We start from the raw sequence: 27936 nt of genomic DNA on the forward strand, positions 1-27936 counted from the left end.
ACTGTGTAAGTATTGAGTGTCAGTGAGAGGGGTTTATACTGTGTAAGTATTGAGTGTCAGTGAGAGGGGTTTATACTGTGTAAGTATTGAGTGTCAGTGAGAGGGGTTTATACTGTGTAAGTATTGAGTGTCAGTGAGAGTGGTTTATACTGTGTAAGTATTGAGTGTCAGTGAGAAGGGGTTTTTACTGTGTAAGTATTGAGTGTCAGTGAGAGGGGTTTATACTGTGTAAGTATTGAGTGTCAGTGAGAGGGGTTTATACTGTATCAGTATTGAGTGTTAGTGGGAGGGGTTTATACTGTGTCAGTATTGAGTGTCAGTGAGAGGGGTTTATACTGTGTCAGTATTGAGTGTCAGTGAGAGGGGTTTATACTGTGTCAGTATTGAGTGTCAGTGAGAGGGGTTTATACTGTGTCAGTATTGAGTGTCAGTGAGAGGGGTTTACACTATGTAAGTATTGAGTGTCAGTGAGAGGGGTTTACACTATGTAAGTATTGAGTGTCAGTGAGAGGGGTTTATACTGTGTCAGTATTGAGTGTCAGTGAGAAGGGTTTACACTATGTAAGTATTGAGTGTCAGTGAGAGGGGTTTATACTGTGTAAGTATTGAGTGTCAGTGAGAGGGGTTTATACTGTGTAAGTATTGAGTGTCAGTGAGAAGGGTTTACACTATGTAAGTATTGAGTGTCAGTGAGAGGGGTTTATACTGTGTCAGTATTGAGTGTCAGTGAGAGGGGTTTATACTGTGTAAGTATTGAGTGTCAGTGAGAGGGGTTTATACTGTGTAAGTATTGAGTGTCAGTGAGAGGGGTTTATACTGTGTAAGTATTGAGTGTCAGTGGAGAGGGGTTTATACTGTGTAAATATAGAGTGTCAGTGAGAGGGGTTTATACTGTGTGTAAATATTGAGTGTCAGTGAGAGGGGTTTATACTGTGTCAGTATTGAGTGTCAGTGAGCGGGGTTTATACTGTGTCAGTATTGAGTGTCAGTGAGAGGGGTTTATACTGTGTCAGTATTGAGTGTCAGTGAGAGGGGTTTATACTGTGTAAGTATTGAGTGTCAGTGAGAGTGGTTTATACTGTGTAAGTATTGAGTGTCAGTGAGAGGGGTTTATACTGTGTAAATATTGAGTGTCAGTGAGAGGGGTTCATACTGTGTGTAAATATTGAGTGTCAGCAAGAGGGGTTTATACTGTGTAAGTATTGAGTGTCAGTGAGAGGGGTTTATACTGTGTAAATATAGAGTGTCAGTGAGAGGGGTTTATACTGTGTGTAAATATTGAGTGTCAGTGAGAGGGGTTTATACTGTGTCAGTATTGAGTGTCAGTGAGAAGGGGTTTATATTGTGTCAGTATTGAGTGTCAGTGAGAGGGGTTTACACTATGTAAGTATTGAGTGTCAGTGAGAGGGGTTTATACTGTGTCAGGATTGAGTGTCAGTGAGAAGGGTTTACACTATGTAAGTATTGAGTGTCAGTGAAAGGGGTTTATACTGTGTAAGTATTGAGTGTCAGTGAGAAGGGTTTATACTGTGTCAGTATTGAGTGTCAGTGAGAGGGGTTTATACTGTGTCAGTATTGAGTGTCAGTGAGAGGGGTTTATACTGTGTAAGTATTGAGTGTCAGTGAGAGGGGTTTATACTGTGTCAGTATTGAGTGTCAGTGAGAGGGGTTTATACTGTGTAAGTATTGAGTGTCAGTGAGAGGGATTTATACTGTGTCAGTTTTGAGTGTCAATGAGAGGGGTTTATACTGTGTAAGTATTGAGTGTCAGTGAGAAGGGTTTAAACTATGTAAGTATTGAGTGTCAGTGAGAAGGGGTTTTTACTGTGTAAGTATTGAGTGTCAGTGAGAGGGGTTTATACTGTGTAAGTATTGAGTGTCAGTGAGAGGGGTTTATATTGTGTCAGTATTGAGTGTCAGTGAGAGGGGTTTATACTGTGTAAGTATTGAGTGACAGTGAGAGGGGTTTATACTGTGTAAGTATTGAGTGTCAGTGAGAGGGGTTTATACTGTGTCAGTATTGAGTGTCAGTGAGAGGGGTTTATACTGTGTCAGTATTGAGTGTCAGTGAGAGGGGTTTATACTGTGTAAGTATTGAGTGTCAGTGAGAGGGGATATACTGTGTAAGTATTCAGTGTCAGTGAGAGGGGTTTATACTGTGTCAGTATTGAGTGTCAGTGAGAGGGGTTTATACTGTGTCAGTATTGAGTGTCAGTGAGAGGGGTTTATACTGTGTCAGTATTGAGTGTCAGTGAGAGGGGTTTATACTGTGTAAGTATTGAGTATCAGTGAGAAGGGTTTATACTGTGTAAGTATTGAGTGTCAGTGAGAGGGGTTTATACTGTGTAAGTATTGAGTATCAGTGAGAAGGGTTTATACTGTGTAAGTATTGAGTGTCAGTGAGAGGGGTTTATACTGTGTAAGTATTGAGTGTCAGTGAGAGGGGTTTATACTGTGTAAGTATTGAGTATCAGTGAGAAGGGTTTATACTGTGTGTAAGTATTGAGTGTCAGTGAGAGGGGTTTATACTATGTAAGTATTGAGTGTCAGTGAGAGGGGTTTTTACTGTGTAAGTATTGAGTGTCAGTGAGAGGGGTTTATACTGTGTCAGTATTGAGTGTCAGTGAGAGGGGTTTATACTGTGTCAGTGTTGAGTGTCAGTGAGAGGGGTTTATACTGTGTCAGTATTGAGTGTCAGTGAGAGGGGTTTATACTGTGTCAGTGTTGAGTGTCAGTGAGAGGGGTTTATACTGTGTCAGTATTGAGTGTCAGTGAGAGGGGTTTATACTGTGTAAGTATTGAGTGTCAGTGAGAGGGGTTTATACTGTGTAAGTATTGAGTGTCAGTGAGAGGGGTTTATACTGTGTAAGTATTGAGTGTCAGTGAGAGGGGTTTATACTGTGTAAGTATTGAGTGTCAGTGAGAGGGGTTTATACTGTATCAGTATTGAGTGTCAGTGAGAGGGGTTTATACTGTGTAAGTATTGAGTGTCAGTGAGAGGGGTTTATACTGTGTAAGTATTGAGTGTCAGTGAGAGGGGTTTATACTGTGTGTAAGTATTGAGTGTCAGTGAGAGTGGTTTGTACTGTGTCAGTATTGAGTGTCAGTGAGAGGGGTTTATACTGTGTGTAAATATTGAGTGTCAGTGAGAGGGGTTTATACTGTGTCAGTATTGAGTGTCAGTGAGAGGGGTTTATACTGTGTCAGTATTGAGTGTCAGTGAGAGGGGTTTATACTGTGTAAGTATTGAGTGTCAGTGAGAGGGGTTTATACTGTGTAAGTATTGAGTGTCAGTGAGAGGGGTTTATACTGTGTAAATATTGAGTGTCAATGAGAGGGGTTTATACTGTGTCAGTATTGAGTGTCAGTGAGAGGGGTTTATACTGTGTAAATATAGAGTGTCAGTGAGAGGGGTTTATACTGTGTAAGTATTGAGTGTCAGTGAGAGGGGTTTATACTGTGTAAATATAGAGTGTCAGTGAGAGGGGTTTATACTGTGTGTAAATATTGAGTGTCAGTGAGAGGGGTTTATACTGTGTCAGTATTGAGTGTCAGTGAGAGGGGTTTATACTGTGTCAGTATTGAGTGTCAGTGAGAGGGGTTTACACTATGTAAGTATTGAGTGTCAGTGAGAGGGGTTTATACTGTGTCAGTATTGAGTGTCAGTGAGAGGGGTTTATACTGTGTCAGTATTGAGTGTCAGTGAGAAGGGTTTACACTATGTAAGTATTGAGTGTCAGTGAGAGGGGTTTATACTGTGTAAGTATTGAGTGTCAGTGAGAGGGGTTTATACTGTGTAAGTATTGAGTGTCAGTGAGAAGGGTTTACACTATGTAAGTATTGAGTGTCAGTGAGAGGGGTTTATACTGTGTCAGTATTGAGTGTCAGTGAGAGGGGTTTATCCTGTGTAAGTATTGAGTGTCAGTGAGAGGGGTTTATACTGTGTAAGTATTGAGTGTCAGTGAGAGCGGTTTATACTGTGTAAGTATTGAGTGTCAGTGAGAAGGGGTTTTTACTGTGTAAGTATTGAGTGTCAGTGAGAGGGGTTTATACTGTGTAAGTATTGAGTGTCAGTGAGAGGGGTTTATACTGTATCAGTATTGAGTGTCAGTGAGAGGGGTTTATACTGTGTCAGTATTGAGTGTCAGTGAGAGGGGTTTATACTGTGTCAGTATTGAGTGTCAGTGAGAGGGGTTTATACTGTGTCAGTATTGAGTGTCAGTGAGAGGGGTTTGTACTGTGTCAGTATTGAGTGTCAGTGAGAGGGGTTTATACTGTGTGTAAATATTGAGTGTCAGTGAGAGGGGTTTATACTGTGTCAGTATTGAGTGTCAGTGAGAGGGGTTTATACTGTGTCAGTATTGAGTGTCAGTGAGAGGGGTTTATACTGTGTAAGTATTGAGTGTCAGTGAGAGGGGTTTATACTGTGTAAGTATTGAGTGTCAGTGAGAGGGGTTTATACTGTGTAAATATTGAGTGTCAATGAGAGGGGTTTATACTGTGTCAGTATTGAGTGTCAGTGAGAGGGGTTTATACTGTGTAAATATAGAGTGTCAGTGAGAGGGGTTTATACTGTGTAAGTATTGAGTGTCAGTGAGAGGGGTTTATACTGTGTAAATATAGAGTGTCAGTGAGAGGGGTTTATACTGTGTGTAAATATTGAGTGTCAGTGAGAGGGGTTTATACTGTGTCAGTATTGAGTGTCAGTGAGAGGGGTTTATACTGTGTCAGTATTGAGTGTCAGTGAGAGGGGTTTACACTATGTAAGTATTGAGTGTCAGTGAGAGGGGTTTATACTGTGTCAGTATTGAGTGTCAGTGAGAAGGGTTTACACTATGTAAGTATTGAGTGTCAGTGAGAGGGGTTTATACTGTGTAAGTATTGAGTGTCAGTGAGAGGGGTTTATACTGTGTAAGTATTGAGTGTCAGTGAGAAGGGTTTACACTATGTAAGTATTGAGTGTCAGTGAGAGGGGTTTATACTGTGTCAGTATTGAGTGTCAGTGAGACGGGTTTATACTGTGTAAGTATTGAGTGTCAGTGAGAGGGGTTTATACTGTGTAAGTATTGAGTGTCAGTGAGAGGGGTTTATACTGTGTAAGTATTGAGTGTCAGTGAGAGGGGTTTATACTGTGTGTAAATATTGAGTGTCAGTGAGAGGGGTTTATACTGTGTCAGTATTGAGTGTCAGTGAGAGGGGTTTATACTGTGTCAGTATTGAGTGTCAGTGAGAGGGGTTTATACTGTGTAAGTATTGAGTGTCAGTGAGAGGGGTTTATACTGTGTAAGTATTGAGTGTCAGTGAGAGGGGTTTATACTGTGTAAATATTGAGTGTCAATGAGAGGGGTTTATACTGTGTCAGTATTGAGTGTCAGTGAGAGGGGTTTATACTGTGTAAATATAGAGTGTCAGTGAGAGGGGTTTATACTGTGTAAGTATTGAGTGTCAGTGAGAGGGGTTTATACTGTGTAAATATAGAGTGTCAGTGAGAGGGGTTTATACTGTGTGTAAATATTGAGTGTCAGTGAGAGGGGTTTATACTGTGTCAGTATTGAGTGTCAGTGAGAGGGGTTTATACTGTGTCAGTATTGAGTGTCAGTGAGAGGGGTTTATACTGTGTCAGTATTGAGTGTCAGTGAGAGGGGTTTATACTGTGTCAGTATTGAGTGTCAGTGAGAGGGGTTTGTACTGTGTCAGTATTGAGTGTCAGTGAGAGGGGTTTATACTGTGTGTAAATATTGAGTGTCAGTGAGAGGGGTTTATACTGTGTCAGTATTGAGTGTCAGTGAGAGGGGTTTATACTGTGTCAGTATTGAGTGTCAGTGAGAGGGGTTTATACTGTGTAAGTATTGAGTGTCAGTGAGAGGGGTTTATACTGTGTAAATATTGAGTGTCAATGAGAGGGGTTTATACTGTGTCAGTATTGAGTGTCAGTGAGAGGGGTTTATACTGTGTAAATATAGAGTGTCAGTGAGAGGGGTTTATACTGTGTAAGTATTGAGTGTCAGTGAGAGGGGTTTATACTGTGTAAATATAGAGTGTCAGTGAGAGGGGTTTATACTGTGTGTAAATATTGAGTGTCAGTGAGAGGGGTTTATACTGTGTCAGTATTGAGTGTCAGTGAGAGGGGTTTATACTGTGTCAGTATTGAGTGTCAGTGAGAGGGGTTTACACTATGTAAGTATTGAGTGTCAGTGAGAGGGGTTTATACTGTGTCAGTATTGAGTGTCAGTGAGAGGGGTTTATACTGTGTCAGTATTGAGTGTCAGTGAGAGGGGTTTATACTGTGTAAGTATTGAGTGTCAGTGAGAAGGGTTTACACTATGTAAGTATTGAGTGTCAGTGAGAGGGGTTTATACTGTGTAAGTATTGAGTGTCAGTGAGAGGGGTTTATACTGTGTAAGTATTGAGTGTCAGTGAGAAGGGTTTACACTATGTAAGTATTGAGTGTCAGTGAGAGGGGTTTATACTGTGTCAGTATTGAGTGTCAGTGAGAGGGGTTTATACTGTGTAAGTATTGAGTGTCAGTGAGAGGGGTTTATACTGTGTAAATATTGAGTGTCAATGAGAGGGGTTTATACTGTGTCAGTATTGAGTGTCAGTGAGAGGGGTTTATACTGTGTAAATATAGAGTGTCAGTGAGAGGGGTTTATACTGTGTAAGTATTGAGTGTCAGTGAGAGGGGTTTATACTGTGTAAATATAGAGTGTCAGTGAGAGGGGTTTATACTGTGTGTAAATATTGAGTGTCAGTGAGAGGGGTTTATACTGTGTCAGTATTGAGTGTCAGTGAGAGGGGTTTATACTGTGTCAGTATTGAGTGTCAGTGAGAGGGGTTTACACTATGTAAGTATTGAGTGTCAGTGAGAGGGGTTTATACTGTGTCAGTATTGAGTGTCAGTGAGAGGGGTTTATACTGTGTCAGTATTGAGTGTCAGTGAGAAGGGTTTACACTATGTAAGTATTGAGTGTCAGTGAGAGGGGTTTATACTGTGTAAGTATTGAGTGTCAGTGAGAGGGGTTTATACTGTGTAAGTATTGAGTGTCAGTGAGAAGGGTTTACACTATGTAAGTATTGAGTGTCAGTGAGAGGGGTTTATACTGTGTCAGTATTGAGTGTCAGTGAGAGGGGTTTATCCTGTGTAAGTATTGAGTGTCAGTGAGAGGGGTTTATACTGTGTAAGTATTGAGTGTCAGTGAGAGCGGTTTATACTGTGTAAGTATTGAGTGTCAGTGAGAAGGGGTTTTTACTGTGTAAGTATTGAGTGTCAGTGAGAGGGGTTTATACTGTGTAAGTATTGAGTGTCAGTGAGAGGGGTTTATACTGTATCAGTATTGAGTGTCAGTGAGAGGGGTTTATACTGTGTCAGTATTGAGTGTCAGTGAGAGGGGTTTATACTGTGTCAGTATTGAGTGTCAGTGAGAGGGGTTTATACTGTGTCAGTATTGAGTGTCAGTGAGAGGGGTTTGTACTGTGTCAGTATTGAGTGTCAGTGAGAGGGGTTTATACTGTGTGTAAATATTGAGTGTCAGTGAGAGGGGTTTATACTGTGTCAGTATTGAGTGTCAGTGAGAGGGGTTTATACTGTGTCAGTATTGAGTGTCAGTGAGAGGGGTTTATACTGTGTAAGTATTGAGTGTCAGTGAGAGGGGTTTATACTGTGTAAGTATTGAGTGTCAGTGAGAGGGGTTTATACTGTGTAAATATTGAGTGTCAATGAGAGGGGTTTATACTGTGTCAGTATTGAGTGTCAGTGAGAGGGGTTTATACTGTGTAAATATAGAGTGTCAGTGAGAGGGGTTTATACTGTGTAAGTATTGAGTGTCAGTGAGAGGGGTTTATACTGTGTAAATATAGAGTGTCAGTGAGAGGGGTTTATACTGTGTGTAAATATTGAGTGTCAGTGAGAGGGGTTTATACTGTGTCAGTATTGAGTGTCAGTGAGAGGGGTTTATACTGTGTCAGTATTGAGTGTCAGTGAGAGGGGTTTACACTATGTAAGTATTGAGTGTCAGTGAGAGGGGTTTATACTGTGTCAGTATTGAGTGTCAGTGAGAAGGGTTTACACTATGTAAGTATTGAGTGTCAGTGAGAGGGGTTTATACTGTGTAAGTATTGAGTGTCAGTGAGAGGGGTTTATACTGTGTAAGTATTGAGTGTCAGTGAGAAGGGTTTACACTATGTAAGTATTGAGTGTCAGTGAGAGGGGTTTATACTGTGTCAGTATTGAGTGTCAGTGAGACGGGTTTATACTGTGTAAGTATTGAGTGTCAGTGAGAGGGGTTTATACTGTGTAAGTATTGAGTGTCAGTGAGAGGGGTTTATACTGTGTAAGTATTGAGTGTCAGTGAGAGGGGTTTATACTGTGTGTAAATATTGAGTGTCAGTGAGAGGGGTTTATACTGTGTCAGTATTGAGTGTCAGTGAGAGGGGTTTATACTGTGTCAGTATTGAGTGTCAGTGAGAGGGGTTTATACTGTGTAAGTATTGAGTGTCAGTGAGAGGGGTTTATACTGTGTAAGTATTGAGTGTCAGTGAGAGGGGTTTATACTGTGTAAATATTGAGTGTCAATGAGAGGGGTTTATACTGTGTCAGTATTGAGTGTCAGTGAGAGGGGTTTATACTGTGTAAATATAGAGTGTCAGTGAGAGGGGTTTATACTGTGTAAGTATTGAGTGTCAGTGAGAGGGGTTTATACTGTGTAAATATAGAGTGTCAGTGAGAGGGGTTTATACTGTGTGTAAATATTGAGTGTCAGTGAGAGGGGTTTATACTGTGTCAGTATTGAGTGTCAGTGAGAGGGGTTTATACTGTGTCAGTATTGAGTGTCAGTGAGAGGGGTTTATACTGTGTCAGTATTGAGTGTCAGTGAGAGGGGTTTATACTGTGTCAGTATTGAGTGTCAGTGAGAGGGGTTTGTACTGTGTCAGTATTGAGTGTCAGTGAGAGGGGTTTATACTGTGTGTAAATATTGAGTGTCAGTGAGAGGGGTTTATACTGTGTCAGTATTGAGTGTCAGTGAGAGGGGTTTATACCGTGTCAGTATTGAGTGTCAGTGAGAGGGGTTTATACTGTGTAAGTATTGAGTGTCAGTGAGAGGGGTTTATACTGTGTAAATATTGAGTGTCAATGAGAGGGGTTTATACTGTGTCAGTATTGAGTGTCAGTGAGAGGGGTTTATACTGTGTAAATATAGAGTGTCAGTGAGAGGGGTTTATACTGTGTAAGTATTGAGTGTCAGTGAGAGGGGTTTATACTGTGTAAATATAGAGTGTCAGTGAGAGGGGTTTATACTGTGTGTAAATATTGAGTGTCAGTGAGAGGGGTTTATACTGTGTCAGTATTGAGTGTCAGTGAGAGGGGTTTATACTGTGTCAGTATTGAGTGTCAGTGAGAGGGGTTTACACTATGTAAGTATTGAGTGTCAGTGAGAGGGGTTTATACTGTGTCAGTATTGAGTGTCAGTGAGAGGGGTTTATACTGTGTCAGTATTGAGTGTCAGTGAGAGGGGTTTATACTGTGTAAGTATTGAGTGTCAGTGAGAAGGGTTTACACTATGTAAGTATTGAGTGTCAGTGAGAGGGGTTTATACTGTGTAAGTATTGAGTGTCAGTGAGAGGGGTTTATACTGTGTAAGTATTGAGTGTCAGTGAGAAGGGTTTACACTATGTAAGTATTGAGTGTCAGTGAGAGGGGTTTATACTGTGTCAGTATTGAGTGTCAGTGAGAGGGGTTTATACTGTGTAAGTATTGAGTGTCAGTGAGAGGGGTTTATACTGTGTAAATATTGAGTGTCAATGAGAGGGGTTTATACTGTGTCAGTATTGAGTGTCAGTGAGAGGGGTTTATACTGTGTAAATATAGAGTGTCAGTGAGAGGGGTTTATACTGTGTAAGTATTGAGTGTCAGTGAGAGGGGTTTATACTGTGTAAATATAGAGTGTCAGTGAGAGGGGTTTATACTGTGTGTAAATATTGAGTGTCAGTGAGAGGGGTTTATACTGTGTCAGTATTGAGTGTCAGTGAGAGGGGTTTATACTGTGTCAGTATTGAGTGTCAGTGAGAGGGGTTTACACTATGTAAGTATTGAGTGTCAGTGAGAGGGGTTTATACTGTGTCAGTATTGAGTGTCAGTGAGAGGGGTTTATACTGTGTCAGTATTGAGTGTCAGTGAGAGGGGTTTATACTGTGTAAGTATTGAGTGTCAGTGAGAAGGGTTTACACTATGTAAGTATTGAGTGTCAGTGAGAGGGGTTTATACTGTGTAAGTATTGAGTGTCAGTGAGAAGGGTTTACACTATGTAAGTATTGAGTGTCAGTGAGAGGGGTTTATACTGTGTCAGTATTGAGTGTCAGTGAGAGGGGTTTACACTATGTAAGTATTGAGTGTCAGTGAGAGGGGTTTATACTGTGTCAGTATTGAGTGTCAGTGAGAGGGGTTTATACTGTGTCAGTATTGAGTGTCAGTGAGAGGGGTTTATACTGTGTCAGTATTGAGTGTCAGTGAGAGTGGTTTATACTGTGTAAGTATTGAGTGTCAGTGAGAGGGGTTTATACTGTGTAAATATTGAGTGTCAGTGAGAGGGGTTCATACTGTGTGTAAATATTGAGCGTCAGCAAGAGGGGTTTAAACTGTGTAAGTATTGAGTGTCAGTGAGAGGGGTTTATACTGTGTAAATATAGAGTGTCAGTGAGAGGGGTTTATACTGTGTAAGTATTGAGTGTCAGTGAGAAGGGTTTAAACTATGTAAGTATTGAGTGTCAGTGAGAAGGGGTTTTTACTGTGTAAGTATTGAGTGTCAGTGAGAGGGGTTTATACTGTGTCAGTATTGAGTGTCAGTGAGAGGGGTTTTTACTGTGTAAGTATTGAGTGTCAGTGAGAAGGGTTTAAACTATGTAAGTATTGAGTGTCAGTGAGAAGGGGTTTTTACTGTGTAAGTATTGAGTGTCAGTGAGAGGGGTTTATACTGTGTCAGTATTGAGTGTCAGTGAGAGGGGTTTATACTGTGTCAGTATTGAGTGTCAGTGAGAGGGGTTTATACTGTGTCAGTATTGAGTGTCAGTGAGAGGGGTTTATACTGTGTCAGTATTGAGTGTCAGTGAGAGGGGTTTATACTGTGTAAGTATTGAGTGTCAGTGAGAGGGGTTTATACTGTGTAAGTATTGAGTGTCAGTGAGAGGGGTTTATACTGTGTCAGTATTGAGTGTCAGTGAGAGGGGTTTATACTGTGTAAGTATTGAGTGTCAGTGAGAGGGGTTTATTACTGTGTCAGTATTGAGTGTCAGTGAGAGGGGTTTATACTGTGTCAGTATTGAGTGTCAGTGAGAGGGGTTTATACTGTGTAAGTATTGAGTGTCAGTGAGAGGGGATATACTGTGTAAGTATTCAGTGTCAGTGAGAGGGGTTTATACTGTGTCAGTATTGAGTGTCAGTGAGAGGGGTTTATACTGTGTCAGTATTGAGTGTCAGTGAGAGGGGTTTATACTGTGTCAGTATTGAGTGTCAGTGAGAGGGGTTTATACTGTGTAAGTATTGAGTATCAGTGAGAAGGGTTTATACTGTGTAAGTATTGAGTGTCAGTGAGAGGGGTTTATACTGTGTAAGTATTGAGTATCAGTGAGAAGGGTTTATACTGTGTAAGTATTGAGTGTCAGTGAGAGGGGTTTATACTGTGTAAGTATTGAGTGTCAGTGAGAGGGGTTTATACTGTGTAAGTATTGAGTATCAGTGAGAAGGGTTTATACTGTGTGTCAGTATTGAGTGTCAGTGAGAGGGGTTTATACTATGTAAGTATTGAGTGTCAGTGAGAGGGGTTTTTACTGTGTAAGTATTGAGTGTCAGTGAGAGGGGTTTATACTGTGTCAGTATTGAGTGTCAGTGAGAGGGGTTTATACTTTGTCAGTGTTGAGTGTCAGTGAGAGGGGTTTATACTGTGTCAGTATTGAGTGTCAGTGAGAGGGGTTTATACTGTGTCAGTGTTGAGTGTCAGTGAGAGGGGTTTATACTGTGTCAGTATTGAGTGTCAGTGAGAGGGGTTTATACTGTGTAAGTATTGAGTGTCAGTGAGAGGGGTTTATACTGTGTAAGTATTGAGTGTCAGTGAGAGGGGTTTATACTGTGTTAGTATTGAGTGTCAGTGAGAGGGGTTTATACTGTGTCAGTATTGAGTGTCAGTGAGAGGGGTTTATACTGTGTCAGTATTGAGTGTCAGTGAGAGGGGTTTATACTGTGTCAGTATTGAGTGTCAGTGAGAGGGGTTTATACTGTGTCAGTATTGAGTGTCAGTGAGAGGGGTTTGTACTGTGTCAGTATTGAGTGTCAGTGAGAGGGGTTTATACTGTGTGTAAATATTGAGTGTCAGTGAGAGGGGTTTATACTGTGTCAGTATTGAGTGTCAGTGAGAGGGGTTTATACTGTGTCAGTATTGAGTGTCAGTGAGAGGGGTTTATACTGTGTAAGTATTGAGTGTCAGTGAGAGGGGTTTATACTGTGTAAGTATTGAGTGTCAGTGAGAGGGGTTTATACTGTGTAAATATTGAGTGTCAATGAGAGGGGTTTATACTGTGTCAGTATTGAGTGTCGGTGAGAGGGGTTTATACTGTGTAAATATAGAGTGTCAGTGAGAGGGGTTTATACTGTGTAAGTATTGAGTGTCAGTGAGAGGGGTTTATACTGTGTAAATATAGAGTGTCAGTGAGAGGGGTTTATATTGTGTGTAAATATTGAGTGTCAGTGAGAGGGGTTTATACTGTGTCAGTATTGAGTGTCAGTGAGAGGGGGTTATACTGTGTCAGTATTGAGTGTCAGTGAGAGGGGTTTACACTATGTAAGTATTGAGTGTCAGTGAGAGGGGTTTATACTGTGTCAGTATTGAGTGTCAGTGAGAGGGGTTTATACTGTGTCAGTATTGAGTGTCAGTGAGAGGGGTTTATACTGTGTAAGTATTGAGTGTCAGTGAGAAGGGTTTACACTATGTAAGTATTGAGTGTCAGTGAGAGGGGTTTATACTGTGTAAGTATTGAGTGTCAGTGAGAGGGGTTTATACTGTGTAAGTATTGAGTGTCAGTGAGAAGGGTTTACACTATGTAAGTATTGAGTGTCAGTGAGAGGGGTTTATACTGTGTCAGTATTGAGTGTCAGTGAGAGGGGTTTATACTGTGTAAGTATTGAGTGTCAGTGAGAGGGGTTTATACTGTGTAAGTATTGAGTGTCAGTGAGAGCGGTTTATACTGTGTAAGTATTGAGTGTCAGTGAGAAGGGGTTTTTACTGTGTAAGTATTGAGTGTCAGTGAGAGGGGTTTATACTGTGTAAGTATTGAGTGTCAGTGAGAGGGGTTTATACTGTATCAGTATTGAGTGTCAGTGAGAGGGGTTTATACTGTGTCAGTATTGAGTGTCAGTGAGAGGGGTTTATACTGTGTCAGTATTGAGTGTCAGTGAGAGGGGTTTATACTGTGTAAGTATTGAGTGTCAGTGAGAGGGGTTTATACTGTGTCAGTATTGAGTGTCAGTGAGAGGGGTTTATACTGTGTCAGTATTGAGTGTCAGTGAGAGGGGTTTATACTGTGTCAGTATTGAGTGTCAGTGAGAGGGGTTTATACTGTGTCAGTATTGAGTGTCAGTGAGAGGGGTTTGTACTGTGTCAGTATTGAGTGTCAGTGAGAGGGGTTTATACTGTGTGTAAATATTGAGTGTCAGTGAGAGGGGTTTATACTGTGTCAGTATTGAGTGTCAGTGAGAGGGGTTTATACTGTGTCAGTATTGAGTGTCAGTGAGAGGGGTTTATACTGTGTAAGTATTGAGTGTCAATGAGAGGGGTTTATACTGTGTCAGTATTGAGTGTCAGTGAGAGGGGTTTATACTGTGTAAGTATTGAGTGTCAGTGAGAGGGGTTTATACTGTGTCAGTATTGAGTGTCAGTGAGAGGGGTTTATACTGTGTAAGTATTGAGTGTCAGTGAGAGGGGTTTATACTGTGTAAGTATTGAGTGTCAGTGAGAGGGGTTTATACTGTGTAAATATTGAGTGTCAATGAGAGGGGTTTATACTGTGTCAGTATTGAGTGTCAGTGAGAGGGGTTTATACTGTGTAAATATAGAGTGTCAGTGAGAGGGGTTTATACTGTGTAAGTATTGAGTGTCAGTGAGAGGGGTTTATACTGTGTAAATATAGAGTGTCAGTGAGAGGGGTTTATACTGTGTGTAAATATTGAGTGTCAGTGAGAGGGGTTTATACTGTGTCAGTATTGAGTGTCAGTGAGAGGGGTTTATACTGTGTCAGTATTGAGTGTCAGTGAGAGGGGTTTACACTATGTAAGTATTGAGTGTCAGTGAGAGGGGTTTATACTGTGTCAGTATTGAGTGTCAGTGAGAAGGGTTTACACTATGTAAGTATTGAGTGTCAGTGAGAGGGGTTTATACTGTGTAAGTATTGAGTGTCAGTGAGAGGGGTTTATACTGTGTAAGTATTGAGTGTCAGTGAGAAGGGTTTACACTATGTAAGTATTGAGTGTCAGTGAGAGGGGTTTATACTGTGTAAGTATTGAGTGTCAGTGAGAGGGGTTTATACTGTGTAAGGATTGAGTGTCAGTGAGAGGGGTTTATACTGTGTAAGTATTGAGTGTCAGTGAGAGGGGTTTATACTGTGTGTAAATATTGAGTGTCAGTGAGAGGGGTTTATACTGTGTCAGTATTGAGTGTCAGTGAGAGGGGTTTATACTGTGTCAGTATTGAGTGTCAGTGAGAGGGGTTTACACTATGTAAGTATTGAGTGTCAGTGAGAGGGGTTTATACTGTGTCAGTATTTTGTGTCAGTGAGAGGGGTTTATACTGTGTCAGTATTGAGTGTCAGTGAGAGGGGTTTATACTGTGTAAGTATTGAGTGTCAGTGAGAAGGGTTTACACTATGTAAGTATTGAGTGTCAGTGAGAGGGGTTTATACTGTGTAAGTATTGAGTGTCAGTGAGAGGGGTTTATACTGTGTAAGTATTGAGTGTCAGTGAGAAGGGTTTACACTATGTAAGTATTGAGTGTCAGTGAGAGGGGTTTATACTGTGTCAGTATTGAGTGTCAGTGAGAGGGGTTTATACTGTGTAAGTATTGAGTGTCAGTGAGAGGGGTTTATACTGTGTAAGTATTGAGTGTCAGTGAGAGGGGTTTATACTGTGTAAGTATTGAGTGTCAGCGAGAAGGGGTTTTTACTGTGTAAGTATTGAGTGTCAGTGAGAGGGGTTTATACTGTGTAAGTATTGAGTGTCAGTGAGAGGGGTTTATACTGTATCAGTATTGAGTGTCAGTGAGAGGGGTTTATACTGTGTAAGTATTCAGTGTCAGTGAGAGGGGTTTATACTGTGTCAGTATTGAGTGTCAGTGAGAGGGGTTTATACTGTGTAAGTATTGAGTGTCAGTGAGAAGGGTTTACACTATGTAAGTATTGAGTGTCAGTGAGAGGGGTTTTTACTGTGTCAGTATTGAGTGTCAGTGAGAGGGGTTTATACTGTGTCAGTATTGAGTGTCAGTGAGAGGGGTTTATACTGTGTCAGTATTGAGTGTCAGTGAGAGGAGTTTATACTGTGTCAGTATTGAGTGTCAGTGAGAGGGTTTTATACTGTGTAAGTATTGAGTGTCAGTGAGAGGGGTTTATACTGTGTCAGTATTGAGTGTCAGTGAGAGGAGTTTATACTGTGTAAGTATTGAGTGTCAGTGAGAGGGGTTTATACTGTGTCAGTATTGAGTGTCAGTGAGAGGGGTTTATACTGTGTCAGTATTGAGTGTCAGTGAGAGGAGTTTATACTGTGTCAGTATTGAGTGTCAGTGAGAGGGGTTTATACTGTGTAAGTATTCAGTGTCAGTGAAAGGGGTTTATACTGTGTCAGTATTGAGTGTCAGTGAGAGGGGTTTATACTGTGTCAGTATTGAGTGTCAGTGAGAGGGGTTTATACTGTGTCAGTATTGAGTGTCAGTGAGAGGGGTTTATACTGTGTAAGTATTGAGCGTCTGTGAGAGGGGTTTATACTGTGTAAGTATTGAGTGTCAGTGAAAGGGGTTTATGCTGTGTCAGTATTGAGTGTCAGTGAGAGGGGTTTATACTGTGTAAGTATTCAGTGTCAGTGAAAGGGGTTTATACTGTGTCAGTATTGAGTGTCAGTGAGAGGGGTTTATACTGTGTCCGTATTGAGTGTCAGTGAGAGGGGTTTATACTGTGTCAGTATTGAGTGTCAGTGAGAGGGGTTTATACTGTGTCAATATTGAGTGTCAGTGAGAGGGGTTTATACTGTGTCAGTATTGAGTGTCAGTGAGAGGGGTTTCTAATGTGTCAGTATTGAGTGTCAGTGAGAGGGGCTTTTACTGTGTAAGTATTGAGTGTCAGTGAGAGGGGTTTATACTGTGTCAGTATTGAGTGTCAGTGAGAGTGGTTTATACTGTGTCAGTATTGAGTGTCAGTGAGAGGGGTTTATACTGTGTAAGTATTGAGTGTCAGTGAGAGGGGTCTTTACTTTTTCAGTATTGAGTGTCAATGAGAGGGGTTTATACTGTGTCAGTATTGAGTGTCATTGAGAGGGGTTTATACTGTGTCAGTATTGAGTGTCAGTGAGACGGGGTTTATACTGTGTGTAAGTATTGAGTGTCAGTGAGAGGGGTTTATACTGTGTAAGTATTGAGTGTCAGTGAGAGGGGTTTATACTGTGTGTAAGTATTGAGTGTCAGTGAGAGGGGTTTATACTGTGTCAGTATTGAGTGTCAGTGAGAGGGATTTATACTGTGTAAGTATTGAGTGTCAGTGAGAGGGGTTTATACTGTGTAAGTATTGAGTGTCAGTGAGAGGGGTTTATACTGTGTAAGTATTGAGTGTCAGTGAGAGGGGTTTATACTGTGTAAGTATTGAGTGTCAGTGAGAAGGGTTTATACTGTGTAAGTATTGAGTGTCAGTGAGACGGGTTTATACTGTGTAAGTATTGAGTGTCAGTGAGAGGGGTTTATACTGTGTAAGTATTGAGTGTCAGTGAGAGGGGTTTATACTGTGTCTGTATTGAGTGTCAGTGAGAGGTGTTTATACTGTGTGTAAGTATTGAGTGTCAGTGAGAGGGGTTTATACTGTGTCCGTATTGAGTGTCAGTGAGAGGGGTTTATACTGTGTAAGTATTGAGTGTCAGTGAGAGGGGTTTATACTGTGTAAGTATTGAGTGTCAGTGAGAAGGGTTTATACTGTGTAAGTATTGAGTGTCAGTGAGAGGGGTTTATACTGTGTAAGTATTGAGTGTCAGTGAGAGGGGTTTATACTGTGCAAGTATTGAGTGTCAGTGAGAGGGGTTTATACGGTGTAAGTATTGAGTGTCAGTTAGAGGGGTTTATACTCTGTGTTGATATTGAGTGTCAGGGAGAAGGGTTTATACTGTCTGTGGGTATTGAGTGTCAGTCAGAGGGGTTTATACTGTGTCAGTATTGAGTGTCAGTGAGAGGGGTTTATACTGTGTCACTATTGAGTGTCAGTGCGAGGGGTTTATGCTGTGTCAGTATTGAGTGTCAGTGAGAGGGGTTTATACTGTGTAAGTATTGAGTGTCAGTGAGAAGGGTTTATACTGTGTAAGCATTGAGTGTCAGTGAGAGGGGTTTATACTGTGTAAGTATTGAGTGTCAGTGAGAGGGGTTTGTACTGTGTAAGTATTGAGTGTCAGTGAGAGAGGTTTATACTGTGTAAGTATTGACTGTCAGCGAGAGGGGTTTATACTGTGTGTAAGTATTGAGTGTCAGTGAGAGGGGTTTATACTGTGTAAGTATTGAGTGTCAGTGAGAGGGGTTTATACTGTGTGTAAGTATTGAGTGTCAGTGGGAGGGGTTTATACTGTGTAAGTATTGAGTGTCAGTGAGAGGGGTTTATACTGTGTGTAAGTATTGAGTGTCAGTGGGAGGGATTTATACTGTGTAAGTATTGAGTGTCAGTGAGAGGGGTTTATACTGTGTCAGTATTGAGTGTCAGTGAGAGGGATTTATACTGTGTAAGTATTGAGTGTCAGTGAGAGGGGTTTATACTGTGTGTAAGTATTGAGTGTCAGTGAGAGGGGTTTATACTGTGTAAGTATTGAGTGTCAGTGAGAGGGGTTTATACTGTGTGTAAGTATTGAGTGTCAGTGGGAGGGGTTTATACTGTGTAAGTATTGAGTGTCAGTGAGAGGGGTTTATACTGTGTGTAAGTATTGAGTGTCAGTGGGAGGGATTTATGCTGTGTAAGTATTGAGTGTCAGTGAGAGGGGTTTATACTGTGTCAGTATTGAGTGTCAGTGAGAGGGATTTATACTGTGTAAGTATTGAGTGTCAGTGAGAGGGGTTTATACTGTGTAAGTATTGTGTGTCAGTGAGAGGGGCTTATACTGTGTAAGTATTGAGTGTCAGTGAGAGGGGTTTATACTGTGTAAGTATTGAGTGTCAGTGAGAAGGGTTTATACTGTGTAAGTATTGAGTGTCAGTGAGACGGGTTTATACTGTGTAAGTATTGAGTGTCAGTGAGAGGGGTTTATACTGTGTAAGTATTGAGTGTCAGTGAGAGGGGTTTATACCGTGTAAGTGTTGAGTGTCAGTGAGAGGGGTTTATACTGTGTGTAAGTATTGAGTGTCAGTGAGAGGGGTTTATACTGTGTCTGTATTGAGTGTCAGTGAGAGGGGTTTATACTGTGTAAGTATTGAGTGTCAGTGAGAGGGGTTTATACTGTGTAAGTATTGAGTGTCAGTGAGAAGGGTTTATACTGTGTAAGTATTGAGTGTCAGTGAGAGGGGTTTATACTGTGTAAGTATTGAGTGTCAGTGAGAGGGGTTTATACTGTGCAAGTATTGAGTGTCAGTGAGAGGGGTTTATACGGTGTAAGTATTGAGTGTCAGTGAGAGTGGTTTATACTGTGTAAGTATTGAGTGTCAGTGAGACGGGTTTATACTGTGTAAGTATTGAGTGTCAGTTAGAGGGGTTTATACTCTGTGTTGATATTGAGTGTCAGGGAGAAGGGTTTATACTGTCTGTGGGTATTGAGTGTCAGTCAGAGGGGTTTATACTGTGTCAGTATTGAGTGTCAGTGAGAGGGGTTTATACTGTGTCGCTATTGAGTGTCAGTGCGAGGGGTTTATGCTGTGTCAGTATTGAGTGTCAGTGAGAGGGGTTTATACTGTGTAAGTATTGAGTGTCAGTGAGAAGGGTTTATACTGTGTAAGTATTGAGTGTCAGTGAGAAGTGTTTATACTGTGTCAGTATTGAGTGTCAGTGAGAGGGGTTTATACTGTGTAAGTATTGAGTGTCAGTGAGAAGGGTTTATACTGTGTAAGTATTGAGTGTCAGTGAGAAGGGTTGATACTGTGTAAGTATTGAGTGTCAGTGAGAGGGGTTTATACTGTGTAAGTATTGAGTGTCAGTGAGACGGGTTTATACTTTGTCAGTATTGAGTGTCAGTGAGAGGGGTTTATACTGTGTGTAAGTATTGAGTGTCAGTGAGAGGGGTTTATACTGTGTAAGTATTGAGTGTCAGTGAGAGGGGTTTATACTGTGCAAGTATTGAGTGTCAGTGAGAGGAGTTTATACTGTGCAAGTATTGAGTGTCAGTGAGAGGGGTTTATTCTTTGTAAGTATTGTGTGTCAGTGAGAGGGGTTTATACTGTGTAAGTATTGTGTGTCAGTGAGAGGGGTTTATGCTGTGTAAGTATTGAGTGTCAGTGAGAGGGGTTTATACTGTGCAAGTATTGCGTGTCAGTGAGAGGAGTTTATACTGTGTAAGTATTGCGTGTCAGTGAGAGGGGTTTATACTGTGCAAGTATTGCGTGTCAGTGAGAGGGGTTTATACTGTGTAAGTATTGAGTGTCAGGGAGAGGGGTTTATTCTCTGTGTGGGGTTTCAGTGTCAGTGAGACGGGTTTGTACTCTGTGTTGATGTTGAGTGTCAGTGAGAGGGGTTTATACTGTGTAAGTATTGAGTGTCAGGGAGAGGGGTTTTTTCTCTGTGTGGGTATTGAGTGTCAGTGAGAGGTGTTTATTCTCTGTGTGGGGTTTCAGTGTCAGTGAGAGGGGTTTATTCTGTGTGTAAGTATTGACTGTCAGTGAGATGGGTTTATACTGTGTAAGTATTGAGTGTCAGTGAGAGTGGTTTATACTGTTTAAGTATTGAGTGTCAGTGAGAGGGGTTTATACTCTGTGTTGATATTGAGTGTCAGGGAGAGGGGTTTATTCTCTGTGTGGGGTTTCAGTGTCAGTGAGAGGGGTTTATATTCTGTGTTGGTATTGAGTGTCAGGGAGAGGGGTTTATTCTCTGTGTGGGGTTTCAGTGTCAGTGAGAGGGGTTTATTCTCTGTGTGGGGTTTCAGTGTCAGTGAGAGGGGTTTATACTCTGTGTTGGTATTGAGTGTCAGGGAGAGGGGTTTATGCTGTGTGTGTGTATTGAGTGTCAGTCAGAGGGGTTTATTCTCTGTGTGGGTATTGAGTGTCAGTGAGAGGGGTTTATACTCTGTGTGGGTATTGAGTGTCAGGGAGAGGGGTTTATTCTCTGTGTGGGTATCGAGTGTCAGTGAGAGGGGTTTATACTCTGAGTGGGTATTGAGTGTCAGTCAGAGGGGTTTATTTTCTGTGTGGGTATCGAGTGTCAGTGAGAGGGGTTTATTTTCTGTGTGGGTATTGAGTGTCAGGGAGAGGTGTTTATACTGTTTGTGTGTTTTGTCAGGGGTATGTTATTATGTAGTGTACCTCTGATTTCACCTTTTAGAAGCCTCTGATCTAACTGATGATGTCATCATTAATATATCAGGAGGATACACCATTTTGGGAGGCACACTTAAACTTAAGCTTGCAAAGAACACACACACAACAGTGAGGAAAACATCTGGACCTGAGATCGTGCTATGTAGATAAGTAAGACAATTAATTGTGTTTGTGTTGAATCCGAATGTAAAGCCTAGGGTTATCCTTTATTGAAGACTTAAGAACACAGCCCGACATTACACTTTCTGGCAATGAGGGGAAAAGAAAAGAGGAAGAAATGATGAGGCACAGAAGGATCCAAGGACTGAAAGCAAACACACCAAAAAATGTCAATTGAAAGCCTGGGCTGCAACAGGAAAAAGCTTTGTTCCAGATTTAAGCAAAAGCAATCAGCATGTCTGTCTAACAATTGCCAGTCTTTCCAGCCTTTACAGAGACAGACAGCAACCCAGGGCCACAGTGGAGCAAATGGCTAGCAAGATTCAAACGTCTAGTGTTGTCAGTAGATATCAATACAACCCAGAGAAGGAGAGCGTTACTCCTACACTATGCTGCACCAAAAGTCGACAATATCTTCGATACACTCAGACACCAGAACAGACGTTGATTATGACACAGTGAAGAATACTGTAACACGATATTTTCAACCAAGGGCAAACCCTCACTATGAAATTTATGTCTTCAGACAAGCGAAATAAGCCAAGCGTGAGACTCTTGACCATTACATGATGAGACTCAGAAGTCTGAGTCAGAATTTCAACTTCACAGACGTGGACAAAACTCATCTCCCAGATCATCATGAGCTGCCAGTCACCAAGACTAATAAGGCAAGCTCTTAGAGAGGGCGAATCGTTAAACTTGCAAAGGTTACTCATTAATGGAAGAACACTGGAAGCCAGTGAAAGACAAGATGAAGTCTTAAAAGGGAAAGAGGCAAATAACATAAGTCGAGAATCTCCTGAGGCCAGGTCAGGATCGTCGACAGAAACCTTGAATGTCACAAGAGGTAAGTTTCACCAGAGAAACACACCAGACACAAGGGCACAGAGAAAACCTAGAGAACGATCTGAGGTATGTCAAGGAAGACCAAGACAGAGATTATAATCACATCACGTTCGAACATGCAATCATTATGGTGGTGCATATCCTCACTACAAAACTTGTCCTGCAAGAGGAAAGAGATATAACACCTGTGGAAAAATGGAACATTTCGCATGAGTATGTCAATTGAATCCTGCAGAAGACACTAATAAAGTTGAATGCCAGAAAGAAGATTACAATTTTGCAGCACAAGAGAAGATCTTTGCTTGCAAACACAAGTACCGACACCTGCCCATAATGCATGTGTTCATAGGCAATTCGACAATCTCTGCAGTAATTCACTCAGGAGCAATAGTCAACATAATGGATGACCCAACATTCCACAAGTTAGAGAATACAGAAATTGAAAAAGCTGATATCTGAAATCTTCTCCTACGGATCAGATACCCCTCTACCAGTCCTAGAGATGATCCAAGTTACTCTCGAATCCTCCCATGTGTCCACATGTCAGACTGAGTTCCGTGTTGTCGACTCAAGCAAGGGAAATCTGCTAAATTTTGAAACTGCCAGCGAATTGAAACTGATCTTGATCAACAACGTCAGAGACAGAACTCCCTGATGAAAGAAGACACCATTGCCACAATTCACACCGACTTAAGCCGACCCACATTCAACAGAAAGCTTGAGGGAGAGAGACAAGAGTCAAAGACACACGCAGATTGACTGATGCACACAAAAGATAGTGAGATAAAAGGAGACAAAGTCTTGGTTTGGCAAGAGAAAGCATTGAAAATTAGCTCACCATTTGACCCAAGCATGCTTACTGTAGTTCAGAGAAAAGGAAACATGATTTTAGAGAAGAGAGGAAACTACATTGTGAAGAGAAATCTAACCTTCTTCAAAAGAACCAATGCTAAAACGATTCCAGAAGTAAGTGACAAAGGTGACTTTGATGACTTCACACCTGCGACAATTGAAGAAGCAGCTCAGCCAAATGAAGCACAGCCGAGATCAATACTGAAAGATCCACAGGGACGATCATTGAGACCTCATCAATTACCTGTCTGATTTAAAGTCGATGTCTGTAGTATAATGTACATAAGCTGTTTCTGGGTAGATTATGTATATAGACCTTAAGCATTATCACAGGATGTGATGTCACGAGACTGAACCTCATATTGCTCAGTGTTCACCATAGAGATAAGACCCCTGTAAATAAACTCCTGTTACTTTGAACCAAAGTCTACAATCCTCGTTGAATAATAACAGCTTCTTTTTCTTCTTCTTCTTTGGCCTCCTTGTCTCGAGAGACAATGGGTAAGCGCCTGGAGGTGGTCAGTGGTTTGTGAAGCAGCGCCTGGAGTGGCTATAAAGGCCAATTCTAGAGTGACAGATTCTTCCACAGGTGCTGCAGATAAAGTTGGTTGTCAGGGCTGTTAGAAAGTTGGCTCTCCCCTTGCACTTCTGTCTTTTTTCCTGCCAACTGCTAAGTCTCTTCAACTCGCCACTCTTTAGCCCGGCCTTTATGGCTGCCCGCCAGCTCTGGCGATCACTGGCAACTGACTCCCACAACTTGTGATCAATGTCACAGGGCTTCATGTCACGTTGCAGACGTCTTTAAAGCGGAGACATGGACGGCCGGTGGGTCTGATACCAGTGGCGAGCTCGCTGTACAATGTGTCCTTGGGGATCCTGCCATCTTCCATGCGGCTCACATGGCCAAGCCATCTCAAGCGCCGCTGGCTCAGTAGGGTGTATATGCTGGGGATGTTGGCCGCCTCAAGGACTTCTGTGTTGGAGATACGGTCCTGCCACCTGATGCCAAGGATTCTCCGGAGGCAGTGAAGATGGAATGAATTGAGACGTCACTCTTGGCTGACATACGTTGTCCAGGCCTCGTTGCCGTCATGCAAGGTACTGAGGACACAGGCTTGATATACTCGGACTTTTGTGTTCCGTGTCAGTGCACCATTTTCCCACACTCTCTTAGCCAGTCTGGACATAGCAATGGAAGCCTTTCCCATGCGCTTGTTGATTTCTGCATCGAGAGACAGGTTACTGGTGATAGTTGAGCCTAGGTAGGTGAACTCTTGAACCACTTCCAGAGCGTGGTTGCCGATATTGATGGATGGAGCATTTCTGAGGTCCTGTCCCATGATGTTCGTTTTCTTGAGGCTGATGGTTAGGCCGAATTCATTGCAGGCAGCCGCAAACCTGTCGATGAGATTCTGCAGACACTCATCAGTGTGAGATGTTAATGCAGCATCTTCAACAAAGAGGAGTTCCCTGATGAGGACTTTCTGTACTTTGGTCTTCGCTCTTAGATGGGCAAGGTTGAACAACCTGCCACCTGATCTTGTGTGGAGGAAAATTTCTTCTTCTGAAGACTTGAACGCATGTGAGAGCAGCAGGGAGAAGAAGATCCCAAACAGTGTAGGTGCGAGAACACAGCCCTGTTTCACGCCACTCAGGATAGGAAAAGGGTCTGATGAGGTGCCGCTATGCTGAATTGTGCCCTTCATATTGTCATGGAATGAGATGTTGATACTTTAGTAGCTTTGGTGGACAATGATCTTTTCTAGTAGTCTGAAGAGACCATGTCTGCTGACGAGGTCAAAGGCTTTGGTGAGATCAATGAAAGCAATGTAGAGGGGCATCTGTTGTTCACGGCATTTCTCCTGTATCTGGCGAAGGGAGAACAGCATGTCAATGCAAAACTTCGGTTATCATTTAATGAAGACTTAAGAACACAGCACAACACCATAGAGGGGTTTATACCATGTGTGGGTACGGAGGATTAATGAGTGGAGTTTATGTCGTGTGAGGATATTGAGGGTCAGTGAGTGGAGTTTGTTGTGTGAGGGTGTGGAGGGTCAGTGAGTGGAGTTTATGAATAATAACAGCACACCGACAATATAGTACAATGTCATGGATCAATGATGAAGGGAGCCAGGCAGTGAAGAAAGTCTGGTATTGAGGGTGATGTACCTGAAAGCTCTCTCCTCCAAGTTCTCAAACTTCAATCCAACTGAGTTTTGTTCAATGTAACTTTGCATAACTTAGTAGCTGGAGAATAATTGTTTATTTTTAAAGGAAAGGGGGAAACTTTACAGCCTTCTTTCCAATTAAATGTAGTTTAATGGTGACTTAACCTTTAAGAACATTCACCTTTTAAGAGATCAGGCCACTGATCCCAACTGATAACGTAGTTATACAGGAATAAGGAGGAGACACCATTTTGAGAGACACACTTACAAAAAGAGCACACACCCACCAGTGAGGAAAGGGTCTGGAACTGAGGTCATGCAATGTAGATAAGTAAGACAATAAATAGAGACAATATGTTGAATCCAAATGCAAAACTTCGGTTGTCATTTAGTGAAGATTTAAGAACACAGCAAAACACAATCGAGAGGTTAGATTAGAGATACAGCACTGAAACAGGCCCTTCGGCCCACCGAGTCTGTGCCGACCATCAACCACCCATTTATACTAATCCTACACTAATCCCAAATTCCTACCAAACATCCCCACCTGTCCCTATATTTCCCTACCACCTACCTATACTAGTGACAATTTATAATGGTCAATTTACCTACCAACCTGCAAGTCTTTTGGCTTGTGGGAGGAAACCGGAGCACCCGGAGAAAACCCACGCAGACACAGGGAGAACTTGCAAACTCCACACAGGCAGTACCCAGAATCGAACCCGGGTCCCTGGAGCTGTGAGGCTGCAGTGCTAACCACTGCGCCACTGTGAGGGTATTGAGGGTCAGTGAGTGGGGTTGGTGCTCTGTGAGGGTATTGAGGGTCAGTGAGTGGGGTTGGTGCTCTGTGAGGGTATTGAGGGTCAGTGAGTGGGGTTGGTGCTCTGTGAGGTTGATACCATGTGTGGGTATGGAGGGTTAGTGAGTGGGGTTGATGCTCTGTGAGGGTGTGGAGGGTCAGTGAATGGGGTTTATACTGTGAGGGTATTGAGGGTCAGTGAGTGTGATTGATCCTCTGTGAGGGATTTGAGGGTCAGTGAGTGGGGTTTATACTGTGAGGGTATTGAGGGTCAGTGAATGGAGTTGATGCTCTGTGAGGATATTGAGGGTCAGTGAATGGGGTTGATGCTCTGTGAGGGTATTGAGGGTCAGTGAGTGGGGTTGATGCTCTGTGAGGGTATTGAGGGTCAGTGAGTGGGGTTGATGCTCTGTGAGGGTATTGAGGGTCAGTGAGTGGGGTTGATGCTCTGTGAGGGTAATGAGGGTCAGTGAGTGGCGTTGATGCTCTGTGAGGGTATTGAGGGTCAGTGAGTGGGGTTGATGCTCTGTGAGGGTATTGAGGGTCAGTGAGTGGGGTTGATGCTCTGTGAGGGTAATGAGGGTCAGTGAGTGGCGTTGATGCTCTGTGAGGGTATTGAGGGTCAGTGAGTGGGGTTGGTGCTCTGTGAGGGTATTGAGGGTCAGTGAGTGGGGTTGGTGCTCTGTGAGGGTAATGAGGGTCAGTGAGTGGGGTTGGTGCTCTGTGAGGGTATTGAGGGTCAGTGCGTGGGGTTGGTGCTCTGTGAGGGTAATGAGGGTCAGTGAGTGGGGTTGGTGCTCTGTGAGGGTATTGAGGGTCAGTGAGTGGGGTTGGTGCTCTGTGAGGGTATTGAGGGTCAGTGAGTGGGGTTGGTGCTCTGTGAGGGTAATGAGGGTCAGTGAGTGGGGTTGGTGCTCTGTGAGGGTAATGAGGGTCAGTGAGTGGGGTTGGTGCTCTGTGAGGGTAATGAGGGTCAGTGAGTGGGGTTGGTGCTCTGTGAGGGTATTGAGGGTCAGTGAGTGGGGTTGGTGCTCTGTGAGGGTAATGAGGGTCAGTGAGTGGGGTTGGTGCTCTGTGAGGGTAATGAGGGTCAGTGAGTGGGGTTGTTGCCCTCCTTTGTCTCTGTATAATCCCCTTTCTCTGCTCTTGTAGATTTGTCCGGTTTTAAAGCATTCAGCGCTGATCCTGCTGAACTCTCTGTTGGCGACAGTCCCAGGTGTGTATCTGTCAGGGTTTAGAAACTTTGCTGATGAACCGTGTGCAGTGATCAATGAATTTCATGTTAGACTGATGATTGGCAGAGGCATGTAAGGGTTTCCACCTCTTGCCTAAGTAAGGACCAGAAGGCAAAACTTGAGTCGGGCATGTGTTCTGTTCCAAGTAGGAATCTTCAGCATTCTCACCCATCTTGAATGATTATTAGAAAGTGTGAGCAGCACACCTTGGATTAAAGGCTGCCACTAAAGTTAACCTTGCCCCAGCGCAGAGATGATTGTTGAATTTCTGGGAAGATTGATGTGATGTGCCATTTACAGCACGCTGTGCCAGGCCAGCCAAACATTGCCCTGTAGCAGCTTCTAAAGGTCAACTTTTCAGATGAACTAAAAGACTGGCAACCGCACTGCACCACAGTACCAATCAGATATCGTTGCGGGGCCAAGCTGTGGAGCTTTGGTTCATTTCACCGTTTCATGAAGATGGGAAACTTGCCACTTAACCAGTCAATATGTGCATCCCCTGCATATATGGAATGGCAGTGGCTATAACAGGGCAGACATTCCTGGGGATGGGATAAGCACGTTAGAAGCAGAGGATTGCACATACACCCTTGTCCATTTCACTATGATCAGCCTGTCAACACAGCCAGAAACTGGAGCAAGATACTCTTGCCATATGCCCAGTTAGCTAAGCCTGAGCTACAAAGGCTGCTCACACTGTTTCATATCTCTTTCTCATCCCATATCTCCAACTTCCTACTTCCCGCTCTCAGCACTTTAACAGCCTTTGCCATTACCGTTCTTGGTTCAATACCTGTTAGGCCACCTGAGAATCTTGCCATCCAGTTTAATGTCTACTGTCTTTGATTACCCAAACTGTTGGCATGAAAGAAGGAAGAAAGTCATGGAGAGATGCAGCACTGAAGCAGGCCCTTTGGCCCATATTCCCTACCACATCCCCAGCATTACCACCTACCTATACTAGGGGCAATTTTCAATGGCCAATTTACCTATCAACCTGCAAGCCTTTGGTTGTGGGAGGAAACTAGAGCACCCGGCAGAAACCTACACGGTCACAGGGAGAACTTGCAAACTCCGCACAGGCAGTACCCAGAAGTGAACCTGGGTCACTGGAGCTGTGAGGCTGCGGTGCTAACCACTGCACC

At 42.5% G+C, this 27936-nt stretch overlaps 1 protein-coding gene across 3 annotated transcripts in view; it reads left to right on the top strand.

Moving 5' to 3' along the window:
- The window catches only part of pltp (phospholipid transfer protein), a 698920-nt gene that overhangs the window by 255728 nt on the left and 415256 nt on the right, over positions 1-27936 (top strand). For all 3 annotated transcript variants that reach the window (XM_068048032.1, XM_068048031.1, XM_068048033.1), the window contains exon 7: positions 26706-26769. In XM_068048032.1, the coding sequence (XP_067904133.1) occupies positions 26706-26769 (64 nt within the window). The remainder of the gene's footprint in view (positions 1-26705; positions 26770-27936) is intronic.

This window comes from Heterodontus francisci, chromosome 16 (assembly GCF_036365525.1).
Source record: "Heterodontus francisci isolate sHetFra1 chromosome 16, sHetFra1.hap1, whole genome shotgun sequence".
Classification (NCBI taxonomy): Eukaryota; Metazoa; Chordata; class Chondrichthyes; order Heterodontiformes; family Heterodontidae; genus Heterodontus; species Heterodontus francisci.